The sequence below is a fragment of the Chiloscyllium plagiosum genome, unplaced genomic scaffold (genome assembly GCF_037043375.1).
Source record: "Chiloscyllium plagiosum isolate Xiang-an unplaced genomic scaffold, Cpla_swu_hap1 HiC_scaffold_2, whole genome shotgun sequence".
Lineage (NCBI taxonomy): Eukaryota > Metazoa > Chordata > Chondrichthyes > Orectolobiformes > Hemiscylliidae > Chiloscyllium > Chiloscyllium plagiosum.
The window spans coordinates 29,132,080-29,154,456 of record NW_028270140.1 but is presented as its reverse complement, the minus strand read 5'-3'; the positions used below and the strand labels follow the sequence as shown (position 1 = coordinate 29,154,456).

Genomic DNA, 22,377 nt, shown 5'->3' with positions numbered 1-22,377 from the left:
AGGAAAGGTTTGAAGGGATGTGGCAAACGCAGGCAAGTGAAACTATTTCAGTTTAAGAAACCTAGTTGACGTGGACAAGTTGGATCAAGGGGACTGTTTCTATGCAGTATGATTCTAAACTGTTCGAGCATGTTACACTTCCAAGGCAGGTGGGACGTAAACCTGGACCTTTTGATCGATAGTTAAGGGCACTGCAACTGTGTCATAATATCCTACTAGGATAGATTTTAAATACAACTAATGAAATATTTAATTGTAAGTAGACACTTGAAAGATGCTTAAAAAGCCATCTCAATCAGAAACTCCACAAGCATGACTGATGTTGGAAATATCAATAATGGCACTGGTACATTTTGTTATACTGACTTTGTAATTAGGAAATTACATTCTTTATGCAATGCAGCAGCAAAGTTATCAGATTTGTTTTTTGGGCAAAAGTTAGTTGAATAAAAATGGCTGTGAAAATCAATAATTTTGTTTATATTTCAACATCTATTTAATTTTCCAATGTTAAAGCAGTTTGAACATTGAGTATAGTTTCTTTAGCTTCCTACCTTCCTGAAAGCACCATTGGTGTCTTCCTGTAACTTGGTTAATTCAGCAGTTCCATATGGATACATGTGGTGGTTGGTGGATGGCTACTTGATCTGAAATTGCGATATAACTGAACATGGTCCTTTGATACTCAATTTCCCTGCATCAAAATTATGTCAGGGATCATTGTCTAATGCAGAGCTGTGGCTATGTTTTCTTTTCTAACTCTTCAGGCCAAGTATAGCAGCCCTATCTCTATTGCAGGTGCATTTAAGCTAACTCAAAGTGGACTAAGAATTTTGAGAACATAGCACAGCTCACTAAACCTGCAACAATAATTTTAATCTTGGTTATTATGGAGCTTTTGAAAAGAAGCTTTTGAAGTTTGTATTTTTAGTCACTTCTGTAATATTAAAATGTGTGTGATTAATGAATAGGACTATGTAAATAGCAGCTTCTATAATAGTGAGTCAGGTGGACACAAAATTGAGATGAGAGTCAATTATTATGGCCTCAACAAAATGATACCTCATTATATATGTAGTTGATTGATATATAATAAACTACTTGTTTGAACGTCCAGTGACTTCATTATTACTGCAAAGTTAAACTAACCAACAAACAGTAAAATCAACAAAGGCACCTGTAAGGATAAAATAAAAAGATGCTCAGCTTTTGACCACTACTGCTCTGAACCTGCATCACGATGAGGCTGTTTTTGACAATTTGCACCAGTCACTCCATGTATAGCATAGTGTACCATGAAATATTGCTTGATGTCTTTCTATCAAAAATTTCATGAAGTACTGTGTTGCACCATAATTTCTCTTGATACTTGTCAGAAACATGGACATCTGACATAAAATGCTGTAGTACCTGAGCCATTTGTTTGATTCATGGTGTTATTTTGTCCAGCCACAGTTGGAATTCGCATTGCTGCACTCTGCATCTTTTCCGAAAAGATTGTGTCTAATGTACTTTTGACATTTGAGTTATCTGGAGATGATGTTAAGCTGGAAACTGAAAAACATCCATTCCTCTTTATAAAAGCTTCTTCAATAGTGTGGAATTGCATATCTTCAGGGGCTTCACATGTTGTGATGTTCGCATTACCTGCGGTTGAAATAAGATATAACTTTCCAAACACACAATTCTTAAGTTCCTGTTTGTCATACTGATTTCCTGTTCAAATAATTTACATTGATAATTTTGTTTTTATTCACTCATTGGACATGGTCATCATTGCCCGTCCCTACAGCTTTAGGTTCCCATCAGTAATTAAAAAAAAACATTCACTGCAGTAATCTTACTGACTATAAACTTTTAAACTTTATAAAGAAACTTGTAATTTCCTAGCAACATTAATCATTCATGAATATTGTTACAATAAGAAATTTATGCAAACCTATCAGTTTGGGAGATGAACTCACCTAAGTGTACTTGTGACTCATTAAGCCACCTCTGGAAACCAAGAAAGCCACAACTACAGTTCCATTGATTTCCATATAGAGTTAAACATGATAAATTCAGAGGTTGCAGAACATCCCTGTCAACATGCGTGAGGCAGTTATTGTGTAGTTCCAGTATAGCCAACTTTTTAAAATTATTGAACGCTCCTGAAATTAAATTGCAGATGAGATTGTATCCAAGATACAGTTCTTTAAGCTGGGTTAAATTTGAAAGAATTTGAATATCATGAAGAGTTAAAGAAATCTTGTTGTTCATTAGATTCAGCTTTGTTGTGTTTGCAGGCAGATCATGCGGAATCGATGACAAATTCTTTCCACTGTAATCACACTGCAGAAAAATAAGAAGTGATTCAGGTGATTGTTCACATTCAGCTGAAGGAAAGAAAGTGCAATATTGCAATAGAACCTCTCTCAACTGAATGTCTAGAAACACTTTGCACTTGTTTTTGAAGTGTCATCATTGTTGTAAAATAGGATATATGCACAAAATCACCAACAAATAGCAATAAAGACCAGAAAGTCTGTTTCTTGTAAGATTAATTAAGGGATAAATATTGGTCGGGACACCTGCTCTTCTTCAAAACTGTGTCAGTGGATCTCTCACGTCTGCCGGATGAGAGGCTTAATTTAGTGTTTTGCCCAAAATGCTGACAGCTTGAACAGTGCAATACTCTGCCAGCGCAACACTGGATTTTGTGCTCAATCTTTGGAATGAGATTGCACCCAAAAAATACCAAATCTTATTGCTGACATCTAACTTCAAAACTGCTTTATTTTCATCAAATTTTAAGATGTTTTTAGAATAAGATGTATTCCTCAAATATAGTGAAATGAGCAATTTGTAGATATTCTGAAATAAAATTTGGCACCAAGTTGCTTATTGTGATATTTGCATTAATTTCCAAAATCTTGACCGAAGTTCTAAGGACCTTTTTGAAGGTGTAGAGTTTAATATAGAGATGGAGAAATTCAAGGAGGGAATTTGAGAGCTTGGGGACTAAGTAGCTGAAGGCATAATTACAGTGTTGGAGTGATTAAAATCAGTAGTTATTAGGTACTCAAAATAACATGTGAGGGTGCTTGAATATTTTGGGGAGTGTAATTTCAGTTCCAAGCCATTTTACTTTTTGTGGGTCTATCCATGGTGGGCACATTGTTTATTGACAGGATAATGAAACAATATTTCAAATTTCAAACAATATTGCTAAGCGTTGATAGCAAGCTGAAAGCCTAAAAATTGTACTTTTGTGCTTTTTTGGATGTAATTCATTCAGTGAAACTTTGTTTAAAAAATGTACTTCTGATTTGCTTACTATGGTGATTGGAAAGAGGTTAGCCATATGAACCTCATAGAATGAGTTCCTTGATTGGGCTTGTTGACCTGATGCAATTAAGGAGCCCTGTCTTGACAGATAAAAACAGAAGTGTTGGACGTCCTTTTCATTCTGAAAGTCTGCTCTGAGGGAGCTGGTCAGTGTCAGTGACAATCCACATATAAATAAAGGCTGACTTGGTGATAGGATACTGGCCTCTGTGGAGTTGGTTCAGTGGTGATGAGAGAAAAGCATGTTCCTGAATAAATTCACTCACAGCAGTTGTTTTTGAGTTGGGATAAACATTTCTGACAATTTGCTGTTATTTGGGAAGCTTGGCTTGTTCAATCCTGCTGTCGAAGACTGGGCCCAGTATGTGGAAAGTATGCATTATTCTTTTCCAAGCAATGTTATTGGAGTAGATGAAAAACAATGAGTAATCTCCTGACTGCTTGTGGACCTGCAGCTTTTTTTTAGTTATTAGGAGCCTAACTATCCCTGAGGCACCAGGTACTAAAACCTTTCAACATTTGATGTGTTTAGTTAATGAATATTACAGCTCCAAGCCTCCTCTAATTCTGAGATGCTTTCGGTTTTACTCGGCAATTCGAGAACCAGGGAATCTGTATCGGGATTTTGACTAGAGTGAGATGACTGGCAGAGTCATGTAATTTTGGTTTAACCCTTAATGAGATGTTAATAGATCATTTTGCATGTGGGATTAATGGTGTAACCTTGCAAAAGTGCATACTACCTAAAGCCCAACTGGACTCAAGCAGGCATTACAACTGGCTTTATCTTTGGAAAATGCAGCAAATGGAGCATATGAGTTGCAGTGTGCGTATTCTGATGGAATTGGACATTCTCGCTAATCTGACTGAGCTTGGGAAACACCACTTGAGTGGAGGCAACTGTATAGCCTCACTCAGGACATTGAGAGGGACTCAAGGTCTTCCCACAGCAAAACCCCAGAACAAAGCCAAGCATCAGCCAAACAATTAAAAATTTATTCAGGATTTGGGCCAGCAACATTGTAGTTGCTGAAGGTATGCAGGCTTGAGACAGCAACAGAGTCCCCCAGACCTGAATTAAAGAAAGAGAACTCATAGGCTGGTATCCAGGAGAATGCAGGAAAGTCCACTACATCTAGTTTGGAACAGTTAAATTACGTAACAACATCCAAATCAGAACCAATCAAAATAAACATCTGGTTGAATGGTCAACGACTTCTAATGGAGGCCAATACGAGTAAGGCGTTTTCAGTGATTGCAGACACAGTCTTCAATAAAATTTGCTCTGGACACCCACATTTAGGTTTTACCAAGACCTCGGCTAGACTGAGAACCTTTACAGATTGAGGGTACAACTCCTGAGAAGCTGCTGGTTCAGTTACCACTGATTGTAGTAAAAGGCACAGGCCAAGCTTGATGGGACAAAATTAATTGAGAAAATTCAACTTGATTGGGTTCAACATGTATTGATTAGTAAATGGCTGCCTGAGTGAAGTCTTTATTAAATACTCTAAGGTTTTTTTTAGGAAGGTCTAGGTACTATTAAAGGAGGTAAGGTCCCCTTCCATGTTGATCAGGAAGCAATTTCACAATTCTACAAGGCCTGACCAGTGACATTTGCCTTACAACAAAAGTACAGGCAGAAACCAGAAGGCTGGAAAGCGAAGAAATCGGCTGTTGGTTTGCTCGCCAAGCTGGTAGATGGTCATGCAGATATTTTCACTGCCTTGCTAGGTAACCTCATCAGTGTGTTACCATTTCCAATTTTTCTCTGTAGTGATTTCTGTATGGGGTCTGTTTCTACATGCTTGTTGATAGCCTTCTGGGTTAAAAACCAGGCCTCTACAATTTCCTGTGCATGTCTCTGGTTAGCTTGTTCTAGGATTTGCGTTATCCCAGTCAAATTGGTGGCCTTCAATCGTCTACATGTATTGAGTTGAGGGAGGTTATGCAGTGTGCTCTAATACTAAGTGCACATGATTACAAGTTGGAACACTCTCTGGGCCAAGTAGCAAATGCAGATGCATTGAACCATTTCCCGCTGGCGTTGGTGGTTCCATCACTGGAAGAGTCCGTAATGGTTTTACATTTTCTGGACACATTTTCAGTCACAGTTGACTATCAGACTTTGGACGCAGGAAGATCCAGTCCTGACAAAACTAAAATAGTTGGTGATGATGGGAAAAACCAAAGGGCCTTCACAACCAGAATTAAAACATTTCGGACACTGAGAGACCAGATCACAATATGGACTGTATATCATGGGAGTGATTGTCCCAAGAAAAGGTCGCCACCCGATACTGGCTGAACTCCACCAGGATCTAGATTAGAGTGGTGCTGGAAAAGCCCAGCAGGTCAGGCAGAACCAAGGAGCAGAAAATCGATGTTTCGGGCAAAAGCCCTTCATCAGGAATAGAGGCAGGATGCCTGCAGAGTGGAGAGATAAATGAGAGGGGGGTGGGGGTGGGGAGAAAGTAGCATAGAGTACAAAAGGTGAATGGGGGTGGGGATGGAGGTGATAGGTCAGAGAGGAGGGTGGAGTGGATAGATGGAAAGGAAGATAGGCAGGTAGGACAGGGCATGAGGGCGGTGCTGAGCTGGAAGGTTGGAGCTGGGGTGAGGTGGGGGAAGGGGAAATGAGGAAACTGGTGAAATCCACATTGATGCCATGAGGTTGAAGTGTTCCGAGGCGGAAGATGAAGCGTTCTTCCTCCAGGCGTCGGTGGTGAGGGAGCGGCGGTGGAGGAGGCCCAGGGCCTGCATGTCCTCGGCAGAGTGGGAGGGGGAGTTGAAATGTTGGGCCATAGGGCGGTGGGGTTGACTGGGGAGATGTTCCCTAAAGCGCTTTGCTAGGAGGCGTCCAGTCTCCCCAATGTAGAGGAGACTGCATTGGGAGCAACGGATACAATAAATGATATTGGTGGATGTGCAGGTGAACTTTGATGGATGTGGAAGGCACCTTTGGGGCCTTGATTGGAGGTGAGGGAGGAGGTGTGGGTGCAGGTTTTGCAATTTCTGCGGTGGCAGGGGAGGGTGCCAGGAAAGGAAGATGGGTTGTTGGGGGGTGTGGACTTGACCACGTAGTCACTGAGAGAACTGTCTTTGCGGAAAGCGGAAATGGGTGGGGAGGGAAATATATCCCTTGTGGTGGGGTCCGTTTGGAGGTGGTGGAAATGTCGTCGGATGATGTGGTTTATGCGAAGGTTGGTATGGTGGAAGGTGAGCCCCAGGGGGGTTCTGTCCTTGTTACAGTTGGAGGGGTGAGGTTTGAGGGCGGAGGGGTGGGATGTGGATGAGATGCATTGGAGGGCATCTTTAACCACGTGGGAAGAGAAATTGCGGTCTCTAAAGAAGGAGGCCATCTGGTGTGTTCTGTGGTGGAACCGGTCCTCCTGGGAGCAGATAAGGTGGAGGCAGAGGAATTGGGCATTTTTGCAGGAGGTAGGGTGGGAAGAGGTATAATCCACCAGAGTCATCCAGGGTTTCCAAAATGAAAATATTGGTGAGAAGTTATGTCTGGTGACCAGGATTGGGTGCAGACATAGCCGTGTTGTTCAGTAGTGCCCAATGTGCCAACAAGGACAAGAATTACCGCCAACAGTTCCCCACATTCGTGGGAATGGCTGGGGAAACCCTTGACTTGGTTACACTTTGGCTACGCAGGTCCTTTCATGGTCTTAATGTTCTTAGTCATTGTGGATGCCCACTCAGTGTGGCTAGACATGAATAGAGTTCATTCATTAAACACTGGGGGGTGATGATAGGAAAACCTGCACACCTCTTTTGTAGAAACAGAATTTCCGCAAGTGTTGGTCACAGATAACAACATGGTTTCTAAGCAAGAGTTTTAAGTATTTCCTAAAATTGCATGGTATAGACAACTCCAAACTTTGAAGGCAATTTTAAAGGAACAGCCTACATTTTCACTCTATTTCAGACTGTCCTGGTTTCTTTGATTATAGGACTACCCCTCATGAGCTACAGAGATAGCTCCAGTAGATTGCTAATGAGAAGTCTCCGCACCAGGTTAAATCTGATCTACCCAGATCTGGAAGGTAGGGTGAAACGGCATCAGGAATGCTAATGCTGGACGGGAGTCCACTAAGTGAGGGAAACAGTTTACTTCAGGGGACAAAGTTTTGGTGTAGGAACCATGGGAATGAGCTGCATGGGTAAGAGGCGTGGCCGATGCAAGGTCAGGTACAGTTACGGATAAGGTTTGGCAAAATGCAACAGTCCTGAACAAGAACGTGGACCATATGAAAGTTGCAATCTCAAAAACAATGCAGGAAGAAAATGTGCCTGGTTCCTTTCCAAGTGTTCGTGAACCTGTGGGTTCAAGTGTTGAAGATACCTTCAGGTGCATCAGGCAAGCTACTGTGCATTACATGCCACTCGTAGCAGAGGCTAGGTTGGAGGAACCTGACCCAGGGTTAAGATGCCCTAGGAGGACCTACAAAAAAAAGAATTGGCCTATGTCCTCAGATGCAAAGGGGGAGGAATATAGTGACTGTAACCAGATCAGCTACATGGACCTCAGAGAATATGGATTCCCTGATTGGGCCTGTTGATCTGGTCCAAGCAAGGAGCCCTTGCTGACAGATAAGAACAGGGCTGTTAGACATCGTGTTCACACTGAGAGCTGGCCCTGAGGGAACTGGATCAATGCCATGACTTGCCACATGTAAATAAAGACTGACTTGGTCACAGGATGCCAGCCTCTGTGGAGTTATTTCACTTACAATGTTTGGTTTGTAGATTGTTTTTTTTTTCAGTGAATAGCTAGTGAGTGACCGATTAGTTCCTTTGATTAGCTTAAATGTTAATAGGAGGTAATTGAGCCCCTCAAATATAACCAAAAAAAAGTCAAATTTGTAGCAAAATTGATGTTCAAGTGAGAAATGTCAGTTTAAATGAGAAGAGCTATAAAGCCTATTGCAAAGAAATGCGAAAATGTTGCCATATTTATATGCCTATTCATGTGTACTTGTAAGGAAATAGCTAGTAGAGGAGGCATGAAAGGACCACAATGCCATTTGAAGCTGATTCATGTTCATGGTCCTTGCAGTGTTCCATCCAAAGTTGCCCAGAATTCCAGTTAAACCCTGCACCTCACTTGATCATACTACAGGCAAATAAAAAAGGATACTGACTTACCTATCTAAAACAATGCAATATGGAGCTACATTGTGTCATCTCAGGCTGAGAACATATATACAAAATAGAGTAAAAGAAAGTTTTGCTCTAACTGTGATTTGTAAGTTGCATATTTGTCATTAGTTAGAATATAGCAGGAGCCCAGTCAGGAGTTCACTAAAGAAAGCAGTAAATGTTATTTAATTAACTAAGTATGAAAACGTTAATTACTTAAACCTTCAAGGAAATTATTGAATTTTGGCATTACTTGAGCTACACCTAAAATCAATACCTACTACATGTTGTTTTTGCGCTGTTGCCTTCTGGTGACCATAGAGATTATCAGAAAGATCCATCTGGTTTATTGGAGAATAGAATCTTTCATTTCTACCTTATCCAGCCTTCATGTAATTGATTATTAACTGCCCTCTGGGCAATTAGGAATAAGCAATAAATACTCACCCAGGTAGTGACACCAGAATTCCATTATGACTGTGGTGGCCACAGTATTTTTATGACTGGTGTAGTTCAATTTCTCGTCAATGGTAACCCTCAGGATGTTAGTGAAGTAATCCCTGGTGGTGAAGCCATTGAATATTAGGAGGATGTGGTTAAACTATCTGAGATAGTCATTGCCTTGCACTTGTATAACACATATGGCACTTGGCCAAGCTTGAATCGTGTCCCTGTACACCCAGATTGTTTCAGTATCTGAGGAATCACAAAAGGTGCTGAACATTTTGCAATCACCAGTGGACATCTCCACTCCTAGACTTATGATGGAGGGAAGATCATTGATGGTTAGTATTGGGCACTAATTTTTGGAATTCTTGTAATGATATACTGGGACTGAGAGATTAACTGAAATGTTCACTCTATTGATATATTTGACCTTGTTTATTCATGGAGTCGTAGAGATATACAGCACATAAACAGACCCTTTGGTCGAATTTGTCCATGCTGACCAGATATCCCAACCCAAACTAGTGCCACCTGCAAGCACCCGGCCCATATCCCTCCAAATCCTTCCTATCCATATACCCATCCAGAAGACTTTTAAATGTTGCAATTGTACCACCTTCCGCCACTTCTTCTGGTAGGTCATTCCATACACATACCACCCTTTGCGTGAAAAAGTTGGCTCTTGGGTCTCTTTTATATCTTTCCTCTCTCACCCTAAAACTATGTCCTCAAGTTCTGGACTCCCCCACCCCAGGGAAGAGACTTTGTCTATTTATCGTATCCGTGCCCTCATGATTTTATAAGCCTCTCAGCCTCCGACGCTCCAGGGAAAACAGCCCCAGCCTATTCAACCTCTCCCTTATAGCTCAAATCCTCCAACCCTGGTAACATCCTCTAAATCTTTTCTGAACCTTTTCAAGTTTCACAACATCCTTCTGATAGGAAGGAGACCAGAATTGCACACAATATTCCAAAAATGACCTAACCAATGTCCTGTACAGCTGCACATGACCTCCCAACTCCTGTACTCAATACTCTGGCCAATAAAGGAAAGCATACCAAACGCCACCTTCATTATCGTATCTACCTGCAACTCCACTCTCAAGGAGCTATGAACCTGCACTCCAAGGTCTCTTCGTTCAGCAACGACCTTACCATTAAATGTATAAGTCCTGCTAAGATTTGCTTTCCCAAAATGCAGCACCTCACATTTATCTAAAATTAACTCCATCTGATCAAGAGCCCGATGTAAACTGAGATAACCTTCTTTGCTGTCCAGTACACCTCCAATTTTAGTGTCATCTGCAAACTTACTAACTATACCTCTTCTGCTTACATCCAAAACATTTATATAAATGATGAAAAGTAGTGGACCCAGCACCAATCCTTGTGGCACTCTACTGGTCACAGGCATCCAGTCTGAAATACAACCCTCCTCCACCACCTTTATGCCACTTCTATATCCATATGGCTAATTCTCCTTTTATACCATGACATCTAACCTTGCTAACCAGTCTCCCATGGGGAACCTTGTTAAATGCCTTACTGAAGTCCGTCTAGATCAAATCCACCACTCTGCCCTCATCAATCCTCTTTGTTACTTCTTCAAAAAACTCAATCAAGTTTGTGAGACATGATGTTCCACGCATAAAATCATGTTGACTATCCCTAATCAGTCCTTGTCTTTCCAAATACTATACATCCCGTCCCTCAGGATTCCCTCCAACCAACTTGCCCACCACCGATGTCAAGCTCGCTGTTGTATAGTTCCCTGGCTTGTCCTTAGTCCCCTTAAACAGTGACACCACGCTACCCAATCTCCAGTCATCCGCCACCTCACCTGTAACTATCGATGATGCAAATATCTCAGTAAGAGGCCCAGCAATCACTTCCCTAGCTTCCCACAGAGTTCTAAGGTACACTTGATCAGGTCCTGGGGATTTATCCACTTTCATGTGTTTCAAGATTTCCAGCACTTCCTCCTCTGTAATATGGACATTTTTCAAGATGTCACCTTCTATATTCTATATCTGCCATGTCCTTTCCACAGTAAACACTGATGCAGAATACTCATTTAGTATCTGCCCCATCTGCTGTGGCTCCACACAAAGGCAGCCTTGCTGATCTTTGAGGGGCCCTATTCTCTCCCCAGTTGTTCTTTTGTCCTTAATGTATATGTAAAAACCCTTTGGATTCTCTTTAACTCTATTTGCCAAAGCTATCTCATGTCGTCTTTTTGCCCTCCTAATTTCCCTATTAAGTATACTCCTACTGCCTTTATACTCTTCTAAGGATTCATTTGATCTATCTTGTCTGTACCTAACATATGTTTACTTCTTTTTCTTAACCAAACCTTCAATTTATTTAGTCATCCAGCTTTCCCTACAGCTACCAACCTTCCCTTTCACCCTTACAGGAATATACCATCTCTGGACTCTCATTATCTGTCCTCAAAGATGTCTTTTTTGAATTGCTGACTGGATGATACTGTAGTCTGAGGAGAAAGCCAGCAACTCCATAATATTGTGTTGACCTCTTATAGCTGAAAATGTGTTGCTGGAAAAGCGCAGCAGGTCAGGCAGCATCCAAGGAACAGGAGAATTGACGATTCAGGCATAAGCCCTTCTTCAGGAATCATGCCCGAAACGTCGATTCTCCTGTTCCTTGGATGCTGCCTGACCTGCTGCGCTTTTCCAGCAACACATTTTCAGCTCTGATCTTCAGCATCTGCAGTCCTCCCTTTCTCCTTGACCTCTTAAGGTGCTACTATTAGTTGGTGGCAAAAATAGTAAGGCAAATGTCCTGAGTAAATAAGGCACCCTTGGCTTTTTTATTTTTTCATCAGACTTGGGACATCGCTTGCTAGTCCAGCATTTCTTGTCCATTCCAGAGGGTAGTTAAGAGTCAACCACAGTAGTGTGAGGCTGGGGTGTGTGGTGAAAGGGTTAAAATTGTGTCCCAATAGATGTGTGAATCTAACCGAAAATGGAAGGTGTCGCTTAGTCCCGTGTGAATCTTATTATACACCTTCCCGTGTGAATCTTCTTATCTGTATGTAACCAGAATGGAATGTGTTTTTTAGCCTTGCTCTGCTGTTCACATGAATGTTTATATCTGGAAAAGAGTATATCAGCTGGAAAAGTCTCCAGTTCGGTAGAGTCTGCTCCGGGGTTGCGTTTAACCGCCGAGCGTGGGTTGTTGGCAACCGCTCTACGAGAACTGACGGCTCCCAGTTCCGGTAACACGTAGAGTGAGTATAAACCAGACCCGTTGTAAGTACGAGACCTGGTTGTGGCGACGCTGCGGGGAATAAAACACTTATATTCTAGCAGACTCGCCTCTTGGCTGTTTGTTCTGTGTCAGACTACTTTCCTGCGAGCCTGGTCCTTGACCTTGAGAATTTTTTAAAACATTTTGGCGTAGCCGGCAGGATCAATCGCAATTGAGGAAAGATTTTGATACAGAACAATGTTTTGGAAAAAGGCTACGAAACCAGAGGAACAAACTGTGGAGGTCCCGACCGTCCCGGGATGGCATGGACCGTGGCATGGCGTGGCAGTTTGTTTGAGAAATGGTGGGGGGCGATCGGAGAACTGGGAGGCCGAGGGCGTAGGAACCCCAGGGTCGCTGCTGTCCACCCTTGAGAGGATCCCAGTCCTGCCGAAGAACCCCTTGCCTGGGGTACAGCGGAGGATGTGGGCCTGTGCGGCGGCTTGTAGACAACAGTCAGACAAGCGCCAAAAAGCTGAAGCAGAATTAGCCCTCCTGAAACATGAGCAGGGACTCAGTTCGGGAGATGCCTCTATGTTGAGGCAGGAAATTATGAAGTTAAAAGCTGAATTGACAGCATTAACTGAACTAGCAGGACGAACTATTATGTATCTGTCTGCTAAGAAACGGAAAGAGAAAAGGAAGGTCCCTCGAACCCCGGACCCGGTACAAGTACGGGCGTTTGTAGCCCAGTTAAATAACGGGGATCGGTGGGATATTGATCATTGGGATGGGAACATTTGGGGAGATTCAGATGATCAGTACGAAGAGGACCCACCCGTACTCCAAGCTAAACCAGTGGTTAGGAGAAAGCAGGTTCAGAGACGTCTCCCAGTGCAACGGGAGGTAATGTTAGATGAGGAAGGAAACCCTATACGGAATGAACAAGGGGAGGCAATTATGCATGAATTACCGCGGGCTCAGCCTCCTGCAGAATTCTCTGAATTAACGGAAGACTTCACTACCGATGAGGTGCTGTTTATCACCCAGAAAACCCGACGTAATCCTGGGGAGCCGTTAGAGCTATGGCTAATTCGGCTCCTCGAGGAAGGGGGGCAACAAGTGCAGGTAGACTATCAGGATGCTCCCAAGTTTGGTGGATTAGCAAAGGATGCTGCCATAGACCTGGGGTACCGCAGACAAGCCAAGGATATGGTAATAGATCGCAGTATGGGGACCTTATTTGGGATGTATGCCAGGGCAGTGGCCGAACAGTATCCCTTCCCGTCCGATTGGCCCCCCTTGGAAGGAACTTGGACAACAATTAAGGAAGGGGTTCAGAGGCTAACCCGTTTGTGTGTGCGGGATGCCCTGTTGCTGGGAGTGCTGGACGAGGTAGATAACACAAATGTTAGTAGACAGACTAGAGACCACCTAGTGAAGACTGCCCCCCCCCATTATAAACCACTGTTATTAACCATAATGTTGAGTGGACGGGGAGAAACCCTAGGAGATGCCCGTAGTATGATGAGGGAGATGGGTGGTTTGGGGGATTGGGGACCCACAACCCGTGCTTCTCAGGGGGGCACGGAGGGGCGTCGCCCTGAGGCTCGGGCAGGGGGAAAAGTAAACCCTAATCAAGGAAGTAACCAAGGCCCCTCACGGCGTGCTTTGTGGCAAGCTTTGATACGGGCGCAGGTCCCAGCATCGGAGATTGATGGCCTACCTACACCGGAATTAAAAGACTTATGCAGACGAAAGGGACTGAAGGTGTCCCGGGTAGAGACGGAGTCCCGACCCACTATGGAAGACCTAGTGGAATTACTAACACAAAAATGTCAGACACGGGGTCCGGTTGTTAATGAGCCTCGAAGGGGTAGAACTTCCACTTCCCAGCGGTGGGAATCCTCGGAGGACGAGGAGGAGGAGGAAGTACGGCCTCCCCTCCGAGAGTGTTATAAAGTGGATAGGCGTGGCCGGAAACCTAGTAAGAAAGGCAAGAACAAAGAAGGGCGAGGCAAACGTCTTTACCCAGTGCTGTCTGGGGAAGATGAATGGGAGGAACAATAGGAATCGGGCCAAGCCCCAAGGGTTTGCCCACGAACGAGCCAATGGTCAGCAGATGACATTCGACCTCATGTATCATTGACTATCTATTGGCGCAAATCCGTCCAAACCGTTATGGCTCTAGTGGACACAGGGGCGGAGGCCACCTTAATCTATGGGACGCCCCATAAGTTTAAAGGAACCCCAGTCACGCTGGTTGGGCTGGGAGGTAATCTGATTGAAGGAAAAACAGTACAATTGCCCCTAAAGATAGGTACAATGCCCATTAAAACTTATTCAATTATCATTACACCGGTTAGAGAATGGATCCTGGGAATGGACATTCTGGCCGGTTTAACACTTCACCTCCAACAAGGGAAGTTTGAATTTGGAATCACGAAAATGGCTTTGCGCTGTAGGACGGTGTTAGTGGGAAAGGTTAAAATGGACCCCTTCCCCATCCCGATCGCCGATCGCGTAATAAGTCTTAGACAGTATAGGATTCCCGGCGGACATAAAGAAATATCCGCCACAATTAAGGATTATTTGGAAGCGGGAGTGCTTAGGACATGCACCACGGCGTGGAATAACCCCTTATGGCCCGTACATAAAGCCGATGGGTCATGGCGGATGACGGTAGATTATCGGCAACTAAACCGTCACACTCCGGCCTTGACGGCAGCGGTCCCGGATGCCGTCACTATTATAGGACGAATCCAACATCATCCAGGGGTGTGGTACGGAGTAATTGATTTGGCTAATGCCTTCTTCACAATTCCTATTCCCGAAGATAGGCAGGAACAGTTCGCATTCACTTGGGAGGGTAGACAATTCACGTTCACGCGATTGCCCCAAGGATATCTGCATAGCCCTACTATCTGCCACCGGATTGTTGCAGAACACTTGGCTGCCTTTAAAGTGCCTGACGAAGTGATGATCTCGCACTATATTGACGATATGATGATACAGGGGACAAGTCAGAAGCAGGTTCAGGAATTGCTGGACCAACTGGTTCAACATATGCGAGGATATGGGTGGGAGATCAACCCAGCCAAAATCCAGGGTCCCTCACAAACGGTAAAATTCTTAGGAATCGTGTGGAACAAGGGGGAAAGGGAAATCACTGCGAAAGCTAAAAATAAGATTCAGGTCTTTGCCGTCCCTCACACCCAGAAGGACGTGCAGCAATTTATTGGGTTATTCGGATTCTGGAGACAGCATATTCCCCATTTAGGACAAATTTTAAAACCTTTGTATCGAGTTACGAGGAAAAAGGCAGCGTTCGAATGGACGGAGGTCCATCAAACTGCATTTGAAATGGCCAAGCAAGCGATACAGCAAGCTGTATCCTTGGGAAAGATACAGTCAGGACCTGTAGAACTGCAAGTCTCAGCACAGGGGGATTATGCCAATTGGAGCTTATGGCAAAAACAGGGAAGAACCCGTAAGCCACTGGGATTTTGGTCCCGAAAATTACCCCCGGCAGGGGAACGGTACACCCCCTTTGAGAAACAGTTATTAGCATGCTACTGGGGCTTGGTGGAAACCGAAGCCCTGACCATTGGACATGAAGTGATCATGAGAACAGCTATCCCTATTCTTCCGTGGGTACTTAGTGACCCCACTACCCACCGAATAGGAACTGCCCAAGAGAGCAGCATCATTAAATGGAAATGGTATGTGTCGGAGAGAGTGCGGACTGGACAGAAAGGAGTGTCAGTCCTACATGAGCAAGTGGCGGAGGCCCCTGAGGAAGGGGAAAAACGGTTTGAGGTGATTGAATACAAGGAATCACCCGTTAAGATGGGAAAACGGTATGATGAACTGACCCCGGATGAACAAGCCACGGCTTGGTTCGTAGATGGGTCAGCCCAATGGAAAGCGGGACAGCGTAGATGGAAAGCTGCCGCCTTTAACCCAAAACAAGGCACTACCCTAGAAGAATTAGGGGAGGGAAAAAGTAGTCAGTGGGCAGAATTAAAAGCAGTGCATATGGTAGTCATGCAAGCAGGGGTCATGGGAGTTTGTTTGTTCTCTGACTTGTGGTCAGTGGTTAACGGCATGACACAATGGATGCCAACTTGGCAGGCCAATCAGTGGATGATCCAGAATAGGGAAGTATGGGGTAAACAGTTATGGGAAGATATATGGGAGAAAGCTCAATACCTGGTCATATACATCACCCACGTAGATGCCCATACATCTCGAAATGATGTGGAAGCTCTACATAACCGATATGTGGATGGTATCGTCCGAACCATGATGGTGCAAAGGGGCACCTCAGTGGACCTAGCTAGATGGGCACACCTTAAGGCTGGGCACTGGGGAGTGCAAGGAACCTTGCAATGGGCTCGAGACCGAGGAATAGATCTTATGGTAGATGATGTTAAGACTGCAGTAAACCAGTGTGAGCAGTGTCAACATCAGCGGCAGGGAGTGCCCCAACACATGATGGGACATATCCATCGGGGGGATGGTCCGGGACAGAGCTGGCAAATGGACTTTGTGGGTCCCTTACCCTCCTCACAAGGATGTAACCACATATGTACAGCTGTGGACACTATGTCTGGGGTTTTGGTAGCCCATCCCTGTCGTCACAACAATCAACAGGCTACCTTGCGATGTTTAGATTTGATTGAACAATTTTATGGATTGCCCATACAGGTCCAGAGTGACAATGGCTCCCATTTCACAGGAAGGGCGGTAAAGCAGTGGTGTCACGATAACCACGTGGAATGGGTTTATCATGTACCCTATCACCCACAAGCTGCGGGACTTATAGAACGAATGAATGGGCTTCTGAAGTCCTCACTACGAAAAGCAGGAGGTTGCAATGACTTAACAGGTTGGAAGAAGCAACTAATTCGGGTGGTGAAACAAATTAATAACCGCCCATTAGGAAATGGGGTAACACCCTTGAATAGGATGATACGAGTATGTGATACCCCAAAGACTCAGCCTATTAAAATGTGGAAATTCGCTGAGGAAGCTGATATTCCCGTAAGGGCCACGCCGGCTTCGGCTGGACTGGACCTACGAGCACTAACTGCCCAGACTTTGATCCAACAGAAACCTACGGTGATTAAGACCGGATTAGGATTGATTTGTCCCCCTGGAACCTATGGGCATATCCTCCCGCGGTCGGGACTGTCACTAAAGGGGATTGATGTGATGGCAGGCGTAATTGACGCGGACTACCAAGGGGAGTTGGGGGTGATCCTGGTCAACAACACCGCTGAACCTTACGTGATACAGAAGGGGGACAGAATAGCGCAATTGGTCATTAAGCCATGTAACCTTACAACGGTGGAAGAGACGGGAGCTCCCGTTACGGTTACTGAGCGTGGGACGGGGGGATTTGGGTCTACTGACACTAAGGGGGCCAAGGTATGGGTGCTCCAGACGACCGGCCCCCCCAGGCCGGCCGAAATCATAGCACAGGGGAAGGACAGTCTGGTCACCATTATGTACCCCGGGGACCCGACCTGGGCAAACGTCCCGGCGAACCAGTGCTACTTACGTGAGACCTAAATAATGTTGTAATTGCTATGCACCCGCAGGCTGGCCCTCCGCCTTGAACATGGGGTGGTCATGGGGACTCCTATTGGCGATGTTCGCGATCGGATGGCCACTCCAGGGCATCGGTATCACGGCCTGGACGCTGGTACCGGTCGCCCGCCATGAGGTGCGGTGGGAGGCCAGTAGCCAGCGACGGACGCAGGACAATTTTACATGTGAACCCGGTCAGCAGTGCGTTGTTCTGACTCTCACCAGCGACTGTCAATTGTACACGTGTGCACAGTGCTACATGCGCCGGGATGGGGAAAAATATGACATATCGTTCATACCGCCTAATTGCACCCTGGTGGTAAATGCCCAAGTCAAGACGTGTTTGTGGGACCGACGCACCCAGACATGCGGGACAACAGGAACTCATTGGAGCGTCACAGCTCGGGGGGAAGATCTGTGGCTGCGCAATGCCACCGATATTCGGAATCGTCATCGATTCATGTGGTTAATAATGGTACTGCCCTCGACGAACGCCCCGTCTGAGGCGTTATTAAACCCCACGCGGGGCGGGCCAGCCACGGGGGGCGTGCGGTCGCATCGAACACAGTTGGCCCCTATTATGTCAACTTGTCAACAGATGGCCCGGGCGGTACTGCACACTGATGTTCATTGGCGGGTACAGTTGCCCCTCATACCCGAGTGTCATACCAAGAGGCGGCGACGAGCGTGGTACGACACCCTGCTGGGAGGCGCAGGAACTGTTATGGGTATCTCGAATGCCATTGACTCTGAGGTGACCCGTACTAAATTATCTAACACGGGACAGGCCACCTCACAAGGACTACATACTATTGGAAGGTGGATGCCATCCGTAATGATGACTCAAGGAGAGACGGCTGAAATAATGATACAATCTCTGCAATGGGAACTGGATGTCTGGGGTGCCACTCAGGAACTGTTTGAGAACATTACGGCTCAGTTAAATTGGACTGCCTGTCATATTCAAATGTTGCATGCTCAAATACAGAAAGAACGCTTTTTGCGTGTGGTAACATCCCCCAATGTACAAGCGTGGAGGGGACTATGGAATGTATCTGAGAAATTGTGGATGATAACCCATCCAGAGCGAACATGGTGTAACGCATCTATGTGTAACGGATACTTTGTTACCATGAATGTAACCCACACTGTTACGGTCTGTCGATATTATGTATTACCAGTGATTACATCTTCTGGATATTATTTTCTGAAGACAAGGGGACAGTGGTTTAGCCCAGATACCAATATTACCTATGATCTGTCCGCTTGTGAACAGACTGATCAGGGGAAAACTTGCCTACTGATGGACAGGTATCGGGACCCTTGCTTGACTAAGGGAACGGCCCTGTGCGAATGGACTGTTGAGACTCCAAGGGACATGATGTGGCAGATTGGGCCACACACGCTCTGTGTGGCTACCAATAATCCACATCCTATGCTTCCCTCAGCACCGTTCTCGGGATGCCTCTCAAATGTCTATCAGTGGCACTGGCAGAATCACACCTATTTGTTGACCACTTATAGCAGTGCTCGCCACTTTACCAAGGTGCAGTGGAAAGTGCTGATGAATCCTTGGAACATTTCCCTGGATCGGTTTAAGCGAGCATTGGACCGATCCGAGGAGCTTAAGCAGATATTACGAAAGCATCAAACCAATGTCACCAAGGTTACGGTGTCTACCTTTATACATGGACAGGAGGTAGTACATGCTGCCCGTGTAGTGGACGTGGAGTCAGCTCATCATTGGTGGGACATATTGGGTGGTATGTCCTCCACTGCGGGGACATTCCTGTTCCCACCCTTGTCGATCCTGGTAGCGGTCCTGGTGATTTTAACATGCTGTAATGTCCTGACTTGCTTGTATATTTGGCGTGTACGTAGGCGCTTGTTAGAAAGAATACATATGGGCATAATGTAACACATGTATTGGGCCAAGCAGTGGAATGTGGTGTAAAATTATGTCCCAATACATGTGTGAATCATAATGCGACACATGTATTGGGCCAAGCAGTGGAATGTGGTGAAAGGGTTAAAATTGTGTCCCAATACATGTGTGAATCTAACCGAAAATGGAAGGTGTCGCTTAGTCCCGTGTGAATCTTATTATACACCTTCCCGTGTGAATCTTCTTATCTGTATGTAACCAGAATGGAATGTGTTTTTTAGCCTTGCTCTGCTGTTCACATGAATGTTTATATCTGGAAAAGAGTATATCAGCTGGAAAAGTCTCCAGTTCGGTAGAGTCTGCTCCGGGGTTGCGTTTAACCGCCGAGCGTGGGTTGTTGGCAACCGCTCTACGAGAACTGACGGCTCCCAGTTCCGGTAACACGTAGAGTGAGTATAAACCAGACCCGTTGTAAGTACGAGACCTGGTTGTGGCGACGCTGCGGGGAATAAAACACTTATATTCTAGCAGACTCGCCTCTTGGCTGTTTGTTCTGTGTCAGACTACTTTCCTGCGAGCCTGGTCCTTGACCTTGAGAATTTTTTAAAACAGGGTGCCATAGGCTATGCTAGGTAAGGACAGCAGTTTCCTTCCTTCAAGGACATTAGTGAACCAGATGGGTTTATTTCTGACAATTGACAATGGTTTCATGGTCATCGTTAAACCCTTAATTCCAGATTTTTAAAAATTGAATTCAAATTCCACCATCTGCCCTGTGAGATTTGAACCCAAGCCCCCAGAACATTACCTGGGTCTCTTAATTGACCGTCTACTGATAATACAATAATGCTATCACCTACCTATCTATGGACAACAAAGTGGCTAACACACTGTAGCATTAGCCTCAGGAACCTGCTGTAGAAAAACAAATGCCAGTATTGAGCTGATATTACATGTTGTGCCAAAGTTGCTTCAAGGATGTGGTACAGCATTCCTGACATTAAAAAAAAGACTTCCTGCTTTTGCTGATCCTTTCCCATCAAGTACAGTGCTAGTGAAACACTGAATTCACCTTCTTCATGTGCAAAAAACACAGGAGTGAGAAGAAACTTAGCACCAGCTTACATTTAAATTAGGACTCCTGTTTTCTCACTGCAGCCATTCCACTGATACTGGTTTTGTTTGTACAAAGTAAATCCAAACAAACAGCATACTATTTCTGTACTACTGTGTTAGATTGAGGGCACTGACACATGGTATTTATTCAGTAATTTGATTATTGTTGAGAAACAGGCAATAAACACTTTGTGATGCCTTTGTCTATCACTGCAGCCAGCACTGACTTAAATTAGACCAATAACGATGTGTAAATCGAAGTCCTGCATCAATCCATTTTCAAACTACAGATTTTACAATCTGTTATATTTACCGTGATGCATGTTTAAATTGACACCAAGTCAAAATATAAAAATATAATGTTCAGATATTTTACTTTCGATCTATTTACTGATGCTAACAGTTTACAAAATTTTTGAGAATGAACGAACAGTTCTGAGTTGGAAATAGAAATTAGTCATGGCTCTACATCAAGAGGGATTCTACTTAAAATTTCTATTTTTATATTGCCTGTGACCACCATATTGAAAACCTAAAACATGGAGTTGGGGTTGTGGGGATTGGAGTGTGAGAAGTGTGATGCTTGCTGCATCACCCATATGCATTGATATTTCGAATAAAATGGTACTGCAAGTATACAGATTCCTTTTAAGATATGTTGATATCATTCATTAAGCTGTTAACGTACTTACTGTTGTGTCACTGAAATTACATGGAGATAAAGCTATTGCAGCTGTTGTTAAAATAACATTTCCAGTCCAAAGTTCAAACCAATGTGTTGTCATGATCCCAGCTCCTCTGCAAAATACATGCTTGTTAGTTACTTCCAGTTAACCAAGAAGTCAGATATTTCTTTGTCATTATGCTTTGAAAATGAATAGTAAACAATATGTAATACTAAACAGTGGTTTGTTAAACTAGAAACTGACTTTCAATAAGTGGAAGGCAAACTAGATTAAAGGGTTTAGAGAGAAGTCTGGATTAATGAAACATGAAGAAAAACCATTAAGGTAATGCTATCTTCAAGAAGAAATTCCAATCTTTATGTCTCAATTTTAGAAAACTATTGGGCTGCATCTGTCTCCTGATTCCCTATTCCAATGAAATGCATATTGTTATCTGTCTGTAAACCTCCCCTGTGGGAATTTCAGTAGTAAAATGTCAATGTGCATGGCACCAGATAGTGGTCTTTATCAGAACTAGACAGTTAAATGTACAAACATCCATGTAGGATTGTCATACCACTAGATGGCATTATCATATCAATTTCACACACTTTATTCAAAATACTTTCTGGAAAATCTTTTGTGCTGACAACAAGGGATTGTTATATGATTGAATTTACCACATTTTAACTTTTCTTTTTGTCTTTTAATAAAGTCACATAATCTTTCCAGACTGTAGAGCTGCTCTCATTAGAGAGACAACTGGTGGTGGTTTAACCTGAGGTTCTTCATGTTCATCAGGTAGAGGTTAAGAAGGACAGTCCTTCATGGTAACCTCAGCCAGTGCAGGAGTTGAACCCATGCTGTTGGTGTCACTGCATCCAAACTAGCCATCCAGCCAACTGATCTAACTAGGAGTCCTTTTGGAAGGAGACATTGGACTTAGAGGGAATATAGTATAGGTTTATGAGAATTATACCA

General features: G+C 44.2%; 2 protein-coding genes across 5 annotated transcripts in view; one reads left to right on the top strand and one right to left on the bottom strand.

Annotated features, from left to right (window-relative positions):
* ift74 (intraflagellar transport 74) overlaps window positions 1–22,377 on the top strand; it is a 126,617-nt gene that overhangs the window by 18,560 nt on the left and 85,680 nt on the right. The gene's annotated exons all lie outside the window — the stretch shown is intronic.
* Window positions 1–22,377, bottom strand: part of LOC122563480 (leucine-rich repeat-containing protein 19-like) — a 28,805-nt gene that overhangs the window by 2,167 nt on the left and 4,261 nt on the right. For 2 of the 4 annotated variants that reach the window (XM_043717260.2, XM_043717251.2), the window contains exons 2-4: window positions 21,424–21,529; window positions 1,965–2,331; window positions 1,411–1,647 (exon numbers count right to left, since the gene is read on the bottom strand). In XM_043717260.2, the coding sequence (XP_043573195.2) occupies window positions 1,411–1,647; window positions 1,965–2,331; window positions 21,424–21,516 (697 nt within the window). In that variant the 5' untranslated portion in view covers window positions 21,517–21,529. Of the gene's footprint in view, window positions 1–1,410; window positions 1,648–1,964; window positions 2,332–8,925; window positions 9,039–21,423; window positions 21,530–22,377 lie in introns of those variants that run through there. The other 2 variants (XM_043717275.2, XM_043717268.2) reach the window with 2 other exon arrangements.